The 12,422-nt window shown below is 39.0% G+C and overlaps 1 protein-coding gene across 8 annotated transcripts in view; it reads left to right on the forward strand.

Annotated features, from left to right (window-relative positions):
* The window catches only part of klhl29 (kelch-like family member 29), a 399,100-nt gene that overhangs the window by 279,922 nt on the left and 106,756 nt on the right, over positions 1-12,422 (forward strand). For all 8 annotated transcript variants that reach the window (XM_043676918.2, XM_087977403.1, XM_087977393.1 and 5 more), the window contains one exon: positions 10,891-11,029. In XM_043676918.2, coding sequence (XP_043532853.1) covers positions 10,891-11,029 — 139 coding nt within the window. The remainder of the gene's footprint in view (positions 1-10,890; positions 11,030-12,422) is intronic.

The following is a 12,422-nucleotide window of genomic DNA, read 5'->3' on the forward strand; positions in this document are numbered from 1 at the left end:
AAACATTTAATTGGTCCATGAAGAAGTAGCAACTATCTCCATCTTGGATGCTAAAGCTGGAAAAACAAACAGAAGGTTAAAAAAAACCCTGTCATATTGGTAAGAAAAATAACAGATAAATCACCAGTAAGCAGATGAAGCAAGAGTATCGCCATAATATGATTGTAAGCTTTATTGAGAAAAAACAGATAACATCCCTGTAATAATGTACAAAAGATCTGCAGACAAAATACAGCAGTGTTGCTATTCAGACATTTTGTGATCTTTAAAGGGACTTTAATACAAGACCATTTATTAAATGCAACATTATAAACTTTAGAGCCATCGGCATTTATCTATTCCATATTCATTAAATCTTTGAGTCAAACAGAGTAAATCAGCATTTAGATTCTTGCGAATTTAAAACACTTAAAACTAATCAGACTAACTAATCACAACATTCTCTTCTACCATGCCGTGCCTGGTGATGACATCAGCACACAGTTGATGTCATTAACTTTCACGTCTGAAAGTCACTGCTGCTGACGGGACTCGGAGGGTGAATAAAATGCGAGGAAATGCTGCTTATTGCTCAGTAGAAAGGGCAGACAAAATAATATTGCCACAAAAATTTAATGACACACAGGCTGAACACAAGATTAGTCACCTTGGAGAAAACAGTCATAAAGATGGAGAACTATTTCAAAATCAAACTGAATAAATAAATTCACTGTTGGACTCAATAGTTCCGAAAGCTGGTGATAGTATACATCATCAAAATACACAAGAAAACACTGATTTGAAGAAGTTCTAACAGCTTTCGATAATTACTTCAACCTGAGGGCAAATAAAATTCTTGAAAGAGCAAGGTTTCACAGAAGAGTTAAGCATCCGGGAGAATGCACATACTATGACTTTAATGAGCTCTGCAAATTAATAATGAATTGCGACTGTAGAGTTTTGAACACAGAATTCATAGGAAGCAGAAATTCTGTTGGGATTATCAATGAGTCTGTCAGATTAATTACAACCCAAAGAAGATTTGACTTTGAAGAAAGGTGTCTCAAATTGGGATGGAAGCAGAAACCAGGAAGATGAGTATCCCTTACCAGAGAAGGTCAAGAGATCCTGTCCACCTAATAAGGTACAAATACTCCGCTGACACACATGACAATCCAACAGAAAGGGTTGGCCAAACAGCAGACACTAGGAGTCTATGTCAATGCTGTGGAACAAAAAATCCTCACTAGCACAAACCTTACTTGGCTCTGACAAAACAATGCTACACCTTAAAATATATGATTCGGAGATGCCGGTGTTGGACTGGGGTGTACAAAGTTAAAAATCACACTAGTGTGATTCCAATTAAACCTGTTGGACTATAACCTGGTGTTGTGTGATTTTTAACCTTAAAATATAGATCACTTCTGGAAGATGTGCTCAAGTAGAATACAGTTTCAGGGTAACCAAAAGCCAAATGCTTGCTCTTGCAAAGGAGGTTAGTGAGGATGATTGCTTCTTCCTTTAGAAAATATGCCCATGTTGAATTAAATGCCTCCAATAAGAAAGTTACCTGAGGGATGCCTCTGGTAAATTGATGATCTTACCAGTTTTACAGAATTTGACAGAATGGACATCAAGTGGAGATTCCATTAATTTTAATTTGAAAAAGTTGAGTGTCACTGTTCTATCTATGTAAACACCATAGCTGAAAATTACAAGGATGTTGCCAGGGTTGGAGGGTTTCAGCTATAGGGAGAGACTGAACAGGCTAGGGCTGTTTTCCCTGGAGCATCAGAGGCTGAGGGGAGGCCTGATAGATGTCTATAAAATCATGAGGGGCATGGATAGGGTAAATAGAAAAGATCTTTTCCCTGGGATGGAAGAGTCAAAAACTAGAGGGCATGTGTTTAAGGTGAGAGGGGAAAAGTTTATAAGGGACCCAAGGGGCAACTTGTTCACGCAGAGGGTGGTGTGTGAGTTGCCAGAGGAAGTGGCAAGAGGTTGGTACAATTATAACATTTAAAAGGCATCCGGATGAGTATAAGAACAGGAAGGGTTTAAAGAGATATGGGCTAAGTGCTGGCAAATGGGACTAGATTAATATAGGATAGCTGATCGGCATGAACAAGTTGGATCGAAGGGTCTGTTTCTGTGCTGTACATCTCTACAACTCTAAACAGAAGTTACAATCTGCAGACATGAAACAACAATGTCTAGGAGACATGATGAAACATTGTGTACTGCAACGTAAAGAATATCAGATAGTAGAAAGTCTGAATGTAATTCATGATCAGGATATCTGCTGAATTTCAGTTGGAACAAAAGGAAGATTAAGAACAGGCTGGTATTGCGTCAAAAGTTGGTCACGTCAAACACCTGGTGGGTTCACCGTGAAATCTTTAGCATCAAGAGCATTTCATCATTACAGATAAACTCCTGGTGTTTGATAAGAGGCTAGTCATTCCAAATTGGCCAAGGATACTTGCATTACTACAGAGTTAGGGGGTGATTATCTGCTTAGTATTTTGGGATTTTAAAGGAGATTGAGCGCCTCATAGCTAACTGTGTAAGTTGTGTGTTACTCACAGCCTGAACAGAGAGAGTCACAGAGTCATATAGCACAGTACAGATCCTCAGTCCATGCCAGCCTTATTAATTTCCCCACCAACGCATAGGAACAAATGTGAACTGATCTATATAAAAATACTTTATTTGACAGACTGCCTTACCTCATTGTTGTTGACTGTTTTTCACAGTGGTTGAGGTAGAAAGTTTAAATATCCCACCATAGATGCACTTGTCGGGGTCTTGTCTGAAGTGTTTGCTACACACTGGATCCTGCATGTAGTTTGCTAACAAATCTGTCTGCAACCATTTCCTTGAGTTGAACATGTAACCAGATCTAGAATACTCAATGGGGAAGTTAAGTAGACAGTTCAGGCAATCAAATCTCTTTTGAAGGCAAACACTGACTTCTCTACAGCCTTGTTCCAATACTGAACCATCCCACTGCAGTGTGACATATCACCATCATAACTGCTGCAGAGAAAAGTGAAGACTCAACGGCCTGTGCCATGAAAGAGCCTGGCTCCATAGTTGAGTCTTTGTAACAAAGGGCAGTCTAATCAAGAGCAGTAGACTACTCTCTGTAATAGATGTGGTGTGCGTGACAGTTGCCACACTTGGGCCAACAGGCCACCATTGAAATGAGTACAGTCATTCAGTCGTCAGTGTAGCAGCAGTAATCGTATATTGTCCATCCAACAGAGAGAGTTGCTCAGAGGAACTACAGGAACCTTGTCTCATTGTGGAACAATCATCCATTCATGCTGAATTGGGACAAATCCAACATCATGAAGAACATCATGGCAGTAGGGAATCCAGGTCATCAGTCCATGAGCCTCAATGTTTCACTTCCAAATATTAATGCATTCTGGAATATTTGAGAAACCACAATCAGGGTGCAAGAGGAAGGTGAAGATTGTCTGGAATGAGGGAGGGGGATGAAGACTGTTGGTGGGTGAAGGAGTGGGGGGTTGAACACTGACGGGCAGCGAGGTCATAGGGTGAAGACTGGGGGTGAGAGAGGGGATGATGACTGTCAGGAATGAAGGAGGGAGATGAAGACCATTAGGTGATGGAGGTGTGAAGACTGTCGAGGGGTGAGGGAGGGGGATGAAATGTGTTGGGAGTGAGGGAGGGGGCACAGACTGTTGGCAGGTGAGGGAGTGAGGTAAAGACTGTCAGAAATGAGGGAGGGGATGAAGACTGTCAGGAATGAGAGAAAGAGGTGAGGAAGAGGGGTGAAGACTGAACGGGAATGAGAGAGGGGTTGAAGACTCAGATGAGGAAGGGATGTGAGGAAGGAGGGTGAAGTCTGAAAAGGAATGAGGGAGATATGATCATGCCATCAGTGGGATACCTTGTGCATTTTCAAATGCAGTCTTAAACCCACAGATCCTATCTCAGTCTTGGAGCGTTTATCTGAAGATTGTTAAACCCTACATTACAAGTCATTTCATTTAGAAGTTCCCATTCCATGATAGTTAATAATTGCCAGATATTATTTCTGAAAACCACATTTTCTACAGTGAAGCAGAGTTGAAAATTCAACAATTACAAAGAAAAGATTTAGGGAACCTATGACCTCTTTACAGAATATGTCAGCTATGGCCATCAAAAGAGGCATGGCCTGACTTCTCCCAGTGACCCTTCACCAATCAGTCGGGACTTTGCAGTTCAGTTGTCACGGAAATGAATAAGAGCAAAGTGATAATCAGGCTGTGATTGGCACTGCTCAGAGGACTTACAGAAGCAGTTTTCCCAGGAAAATGCACTTGTTGTTATAATAATATTGCACAGGGACGTGATCATTTTCCGATGAAATGACTTATTGTGCACCTCTGTACTATAGAAGTAAGCTTGGCCACCGAAAATCAACGGCTGATTATTCCACTTTCAGCCCAAATGATGAACTGGGGTCCGACCAATTACTTCAGTTGTAAAATAATGAGCATGTCTGCTGCAATTTATTGTTGCCTAAAGTAAAATTAAATTGTCAGCAGAACCAGTCAGAAACAACAAATGTCATTACTCATGGATTATCAGCTCCGTTATCTCTCGCGATGGGTGTTTAGGTTATTTGTCTCCTTGCTGTTAATTTTAGGGGGAAAGAAAGTTGGTATAATTGTCACTTCCTTTCATTTTGGTATTAATATGTAATGCAAGGCAGAGTAATCTCTCTCAGGTTCTGAACTTGTTGGCAGGAAGGGCATTTAATTGGGAGGGAAAGTGATGTATGTTAACTCTGTCCCTTCTGCTGGAATTAAATGGAAGCCATTCAATGAGCAACAGCAGGTCATTGATGTATCCGGGATAGTGTTGTGGTGTTTCTAGAAATCTTTTTAAACCATTTTCAGCAGAAAATGTTTTTTGTCCTGTAAATACCATGTACTTTTTTCTTGGTTGGTTTAGCAAGACAGTGTTTATTGTGTCAATGTACATAACGTGAAACCTGTAAAGAAAGACCTGATGGAGCAGGATCAGCTAAGTCCACAGCAGCATAATTATGTGTGCCCAAACTAATGTCTTTTTGGATTGCATTTTCCATTGAGTTGTGAGTGTGGGAATGGATGCTCAGCAGAAATATGTGAAGGTGTGTGAGATAGCACTTCTTTAAAAGATGACCAACTGTCTGGAGGTCTTGAAATGGAGATCAGTAGGTGTTGAAATTACCAAAATACTGTGCAGGACACTGACTTAGATTTTCTGCACCCCATTTCCCCATATAAAATGTGTGCATTTCCTGTTCTGCTGTGATCCCAGCCATACTGCACTCCACCATGTTTTCTGGAGAAACAGCTGCGGTTTATTATAGTACATTAATTTTGGAGGATGACCTTCTTGCAAATGCCAATTTACATGATCAGCAAATGGTGTGACAAATTATTTTATTGGTTCTGATAGCCATTCAACAACCAAGTATCCTGTGAAAGCAAAGTTAAAGGCTATAAGATGGAATAAGTGGTCTTTTACTGCAATACTCAATGTTCATTTGGAGCAAAGCTGCATTCTTACACAGTTGAGGTCAAAATGTTAACTCATGATATGAATGAAGTTTATTGATTTATAAACCTGTTCATGAGTATGCAACCACAAAAAAAATAAATTAATCATATGTTGAAGTGTGTTCTTAACTGTGATCAGAAGGATACCTCTGATCTCTCTCAATGAGTGACAAGTTGTTAACAAGTTTTGAGAAGATTTATAGCTCAGTTTGAGGTTCTGGATATAGGTTTGCTCGCTGAGCTGTACAGATTGTATTGTTTTGTGTTCCAGCTGTTATGACACTCTCATAGTCAGAAGAGAGCATTGAAACTAATTGGTGTCTCTCCATAGACTATATCTAGTAAGAAGCTTGGAAAACTCATTAACAGTGCCTGAAATTTCTGTAAAATTAGATAAACATTAACCATACATAAGATACAGTGACTAGTTTTGCCTTCAGTTTTTTTTTTTCACAAGGACTTAGGCTACCAAACTTCAGAGAAGGGCCAGTATATTTTAAAATCTTAACCTTTGATGATATTCTCGAAATATATATTTCACTCTTGGAAAGAAGATTGAGTGAGAAATAATCTTTGATTTGGGCGTTGCATTCACCAAGATTTATTTCTAGCAATGAGAAGGGCAGCACGGTTGCTCAACGGTTAGCACTGCTGCCTCACAGCTCCAGGGACAATTGGAGGCTGAACGTTCCTCATTGTTAACACCATGATTGGGAGCTGTGGCTGCTCCACATAACACTCAGCTGCACAGCCTGAGGAGAGGACTTTGGGGGGGTATAGTGTGAGAGAGGGACTCACTGAGATCTTTGCAGAGAGAGGAGGAGAACTTCATCAAGGTAAAAATCACACAACACCAGGTTATAGTCCAACAGGTTTAATTGGAAGCACACTAGCTTTCGGAGCGACGCTCCCGTTGGACTATAACCTGGTGTTGTGTGATTTTTAACTTTGTACACCCCAGTCCAACACCGGCATCTCCAAATCATGACTTCATCAAGGTAAGCATCCTTGAAAGAGGCTTCGCAGTAAGGTTAAATCAACTAGGAGACAGTGAGGTCTGCAGATGCTGGAGATCAGAGTTGAGAGTGTGTTGCTGGAAAAACACAGGTCAGATAGCATCTGAGGAGCAGGAAAATTGACATTTTGGGCTGGAGCCCTTCATCAGGAATTATCAGCCTGAGGATCATTGCTGCTGTCACTAAAATACATGAGTGGAGGAGAATGGACCAATGGAATGGGGGTGCAGGGGAATAGGAGATAAGGGCTGAAAGGTGACATTCAGTGAACTTCTTCCCAAAGCTGGGTCCCTTGACCCACTGAGTGCCTATTAATGTTGGACACGCTCCACCCTCCATGGGGCCACAGTGTTTGCTGGGCAGTCTTTGTGTATCTGTGAACTTCATGAGGCATCACTGAGCATGGGTGGGTCCAGGGCTTGAGATAATTTCTTGGGTCAAGTACCCCTGCCAGTATGATAGATTCTGAATGTTTCCCTATCAATGCACTCATGTAATATATATCAGGAAGACTGGGTTGTTGTTGAGACATATGTGTTGGCATTTATTAACACTACTGCTTACATAGACTGGTTGCTCTGCCTCCTAATATCAATATATACCACATGCACATGGTGGTCTGACTGAAGACAGCATACTGACTCCAATGCACAGAGAGTGGCTGACCATTGTATACCTTTATACCAGAACAGTACATTATACTTACATATATTTGTCTTTAATGTACAGAATGTATGTAATGGATATTATTTAATCAACTCGTTTAGTGATGTTGTGACACAACTCTGATGCAGATGGAATTTGAAACCAGGCCTCCTGTCTCAGAGATAGGGCACTACCACTGCACCACAAGAGCCGTCTGAAACTGACTAGTCATGCAACAGGTATAATTGGTGTCAAATACCTCTGAGTGACACTCCACTGCTTGTTGGACCAATCCCAACTCCAGTTTAATTAGGGACATTTTTCCAATGCTGAGGGCACTCCCACATAACTCTCCCCCACCCTCCCCAGATGCTTGCTCTGGCAGTTTCAAGTAAATTCTGCCCATTCTGTAGATAAAAACAATGACTGCAGATGCTGGAAACCAGAGTCTAGATTAGAATGGTGCGGAAAAACACAGCGGGTCAGGCAGCATCCGAGGAGCAGGAAAATCGATGTTTCGGGCAAAAGCCCTTCATCAGGAATAGTGGCAGGGTGCCTGTAGAGTGGAGAGATAAATGAGAGGAGGGTGCGGGTGGCGAGAATGTAGCCCCACCCCCTCTCATTTATCTCTCCACTCTGCAGGCACCCTGCCACTATTCCTGATGAAGGGCTTTCGCCCGAAACGTCAATTTTCCTGCTCCTCGGATGCTGCCTGACCTGCTGTGTTTTTCCGCACCATTCTAATCTAAACTCTGCCCATTCTCTGTCAATAGATAGGAGACATTATTATAACCCCGGAAGAAACTGCAAGTGAAAGATAACAGTAGAAGTATCTTCACATGTCACCTAACGTGAGAATAAACTATCATAGCAAATGCTACAGAGCCTAGCATGCCAGAGTGAGACCCCTCAGCCACATTAGACAACATTGATGGTCGTGGTGCAGACCATTGTCAAAGGAGATGGATGACTGCTAAAATAATAATCTGTTATTGAGGTAATGAAATACTGCTCTTCCTGAAATCACAATACTTCAAAAATCGTAGATAGCAGAAAGTACAAAGTGTGAAGGAGTCAGACAATAAACAAGCACTCAATTTTCAATGTAATATTCAAAGCTAAGTCAGTGAAAAATGTTGTTCTAATCATTAAAATGTTCACATATTATCCATGCTTAATTTTTAGTGAGATCTGTGTTGACACAACCTCTACAAAACACTGGGATGACAATGTTGACTTCAATATTTGGTATCTCCATAGATATACGCACAAGCATAAGTTCAAATCACAGCCTTAGTTGCAAATTGAACTCAATAGATACATGTTGCTGCTCATCAGTTGGGCTTCTTGTGTTCTTGGAGAATACCTTGTATTCATTAAGTCTTCCGCTGTTATAGTGGTGTGGCGGTAGCAACACTAACACTGGACTGAGAGGCCTGTGTTCAAGTCCCACCTGCTCCAGAGATGTGCAATCAAATCTCTGAACAGGTCGATTATAAAAATCGGTTCAATAAAGGTTTTGAAAGAAAATAGTAAATTAAATCCTGACCAATTAACCTGTATGAACCTGATTAGATAATCCCTGGGGTACAATTAAAGACAGTGGAAAACTTTGAGGCTAAGAGCATTCAGCTGTGCTCCTGAAAAAAACAAACAAAAACTTTCAAAGGTATTTGTGCGTACCTATAGGTCATAATGCTGCTAAAAGCAGGAAAAAGGAGCATGTCGAAAGGAGGGTTTGAAACTTGAAATTCAGCTGTAATATGTCCTTGTATTGAAACATGCTAAATATAGATAGTAAGTGAAATATGGGCAACAACTTTGATGGACAGATGGGTGGAACTTAATATTGACCACATAGGTCAGGCCTGCTATCTTTGATTTGATTTGTTTTTTTTATTGTCACATATACTTAGACACAGTGAAAAGTGTTGTTTTACATGCTTGACAGGCAAAGTGCGCCAGGGTAGCAGAACAGAGTGCAGAGTGCAGTCTTACAGCCACAGAGAACGCGCAGAGAGAGAGAGGTCAGCATTTGAGAGGTCGGTTCAAAAGTCTGGGAACAGCGGGGAAGAAGCTGTTCTTGAATCTGTTCATACACGTATTCAAACTTTGATATCTTCTGCCCAACGGAAGAGAGTCTAACCGGGGTGGGAGAGGTTTTTAATTATGGTTTCATCGAGACAACTAGGGGGAGACCTACATCACCTCCAATGGGAAAAGCGCACCACAATGTTTTACTTTCTAGTTTGCTGTCTATTAGAATACATCAGAGTGATTGAGTGTTTTCCTTGCTTAATGATAGAATTGTTGTTGGAAGTCTGGGTCCTCTGAACTTGCTGCCAGAAAAAAAATAATATTGAGAAAGAAAACATCCACACCACAGAGATTGTTTTCCTGGGCACATTTATTTTGAGATCAGTTTTAATATTGCCATGGAATCCAGACCAAAGAGAATTTAGTTGCCTCGGAAATATTGTTCATGTTTATTTTGTTCAAGCTTTTAAACTTCAAGGTCGTCCCAAAGTAAGCATTGTCTTTTCTGTCCTTTCCTTCACTGTAATGGGATTTTAAGAACATCGGTAGCAACACAGATAAAACTCAAAATTGGAAAAAAACCTATTTTGGCACCATGTGCAACCACTAAGAGTTTCCCCGTTATGTATGATATAATTACTTTTAAGTTCTCCTAAAATAAATAGGAGTTCCTTACTGGCTAAGTTTTGTACTAGTTTTCCATGTCCATAACAGTGGGAAAACCTTTTCTTCATCAATTTCACAATCATGACTAAAAGGTTTGCTCCAATTCATCAATCTGGCTGCTTTAGGTACTTCTCAGCATACAATAAATTGCAATAATTGAAATTGTACTACATTATGAAAATAATGAATAAAGAGATGTCTGGCAATTGTTTTGTATTATAGAACTTCTATCTACAAGGCTGTATTAGACCAATGTCGTTTTATTGCAATCTAAAAGCCAAACTTTTAATAGTAAAAAATCTGACAAGTAACTCATCGAAATTCAAACCAGTTTGATTTGCGTTCATTTCAAAGTAATTCAATAAACCATTGTATTTAGATTTTAAAGTTGTTCTCTTTCAAAATATTTGGCATATGACAAAAATGGTGAAAGAATTTGGAAAAGCATATGTTACTTGCCAGTTTTATAAATTAGCAGTGAGTTTATCATTTTTAATAAATGAATCTTGTTCCTCCAGGTACATTTTGCTTTAACCAATTGAGCTCTTAGTGTCTTTCATTTGCAGCATACTATTGCCATGTTTTCAGTGCTACAGTAAGTTCCAAAATTAAGATATTCAATATGTTTTGGGAGGGAAGCTATATTATCAGTTAGCAGGTGTTAGAAATGTTTTGATTATTTCATTTTCTTCTCTTGTCTTTCCGTGGTTATACACAAGTTGCTTTCATTTTGTTGATGAAAAGTGTATTTGACCCTTAAAGACTCGTGAGGCTATCGTTTTATACTTTCATTTATTAAAGCAAATGCTGTGTGCTTTTTGTTTTACATTGTGGCAATGGTTTTTTTTTTATCAACTGTGTGTTGTATACAAATGTCAACATGTGCGACTCAGCTAGAGTTCACCAGGTATCTGTCTCTTTTATTCGAAAATTTCGTCATCGGAACCCTGGCAATGTCTGTCTTCTCTGTTCTGCAGAAATGTTGAAGGAGTTGAACCAGCAGCGCAGAGCGAAAGAGTTTACAGACCTGAAAATAACTGTTGAAGGCAAAGAGTTTGAAGTCCATCAAAATGTTCTAGCTTCCTGCAGCTTATATTTCAAGGAACTGATCAAAAGGTTTGCCTTCCTCAAGCTGTGATCTGGTCGGTTCTTTTGTAGGGTTCATTCGTGTAGCTTTCCTCTCTTGCAGGGTTGTGAAGATAGATCCTCCTGTCACAGGGCCAGTAGCCATTCTTTCTATCATTTCAGATGAATGTATTTCTAAATTGAAACTAAACCCTGGTTCATTTGCCTATTATATTTTTGATTAATAGCTGCTTCAATTTAGAGTGAAGAAATGAGAAGTTCCATGACTGAGGATCCTATTTATTTGACAAAAGCTTTCTTTTTGGAGACTTCTTTGTTTCATTTTAAACAACAGAAAAATATTATACTTATTGAGTTCAATCCATGTTTAAATTCTGCTGTTTAGGGAAAGATCATTTTCAATTATCAGCAGTAATTTGCCAAGAAATATATTATTCCTGCATCTGCTTATCAACAGAATTGTTAGAGTGCTTTTTTTTACATAACTAACTAGCTCTATCTAACCATTGAAGCCCTTCATTTGCAAAAAGGCTAAAGGATTGTGGCAGATTAAATATTCCAGTTTTGCAAAATTACATATATAGCAAGTAAATTAAAATATGTGCAAAGTAAATAATTACATTACAGAATGTCACACTTCTGTTTGGTTTGAACATATTTATAACTTGGGTTTAATATAATCTGTTATGAAATCATTTATGAATTGGCAAATGTTGATATATAACTAGGAAAAAGGATGAGCGTAATGCTGATTATAAGGATCTTTAGCTCTGTGCTGTTACAATGTAAATGGAAATGATGGCTAAAAGGATTTTTTGGTTTTAAAGGATTTGTAATTTGCAAGCTATTTTTCATTTTGCTTAAACTTCTATTAATTGTTTCATTAAATCCATTGGCATTGTTAGATGTTCCATGCATAAGTTGAACAAGTAATTTCTTAGAGATTGCACGACATTCGTTGAAAGTAAGATTAGGGAAAATGCTCCTCTGTTAATTCAATATATGGAATTTAGTATTTGTTTTTGGTTTATGTTCTTAATATAGTGAAGTGAACTCTCAATTAGCTATTTTAAACTCAAGTATCATTGAGTTTAGATTGTTGGAGCATGCTTGATGTAGCTAAAATAATGCTTCTTTCTCAAAGTGTATTGCAGAGTAGATTGCTAAGGGATTACGTGAATTTATACCAATTACCTTTCATTATCTATTGGTAAAATAAACTATTATTATTTCTAGAATTCCATTTTAAGCTTAATTGATGGAAAATGTGTTTTCTGTATAACTTGAACATTCTTTCTTCCAACTTAACTTTATCATACAGGCTATTTACATGAGTCAGTTATTTATTAATATGTGAGGCTGTTAGTAAACTGAATGGAACAAGCAGTGATGTTTAATAATTTCGAGTTTGGGACTGGTTAAA

Source organism: Chiloscyllium plagiosum, unplaced genomic scaffold (assembly GCF_037043375.1).
Source record: "Chiloscyllium plagiosum isolate Xiang-an unplaced genomic scaffold, Cpla_swu_hap1 HiC_scaffold_3, whole genome shotgun sequence".
NCBI classification, from domain to species: domain Eukaryota; kingdom Metazoa; phylum Chordata; class Chondrichthyes; order Orectolobiformes; family Hemiscylliidae; genus Chiloscyllium; species Chiloscyllium plagiosum.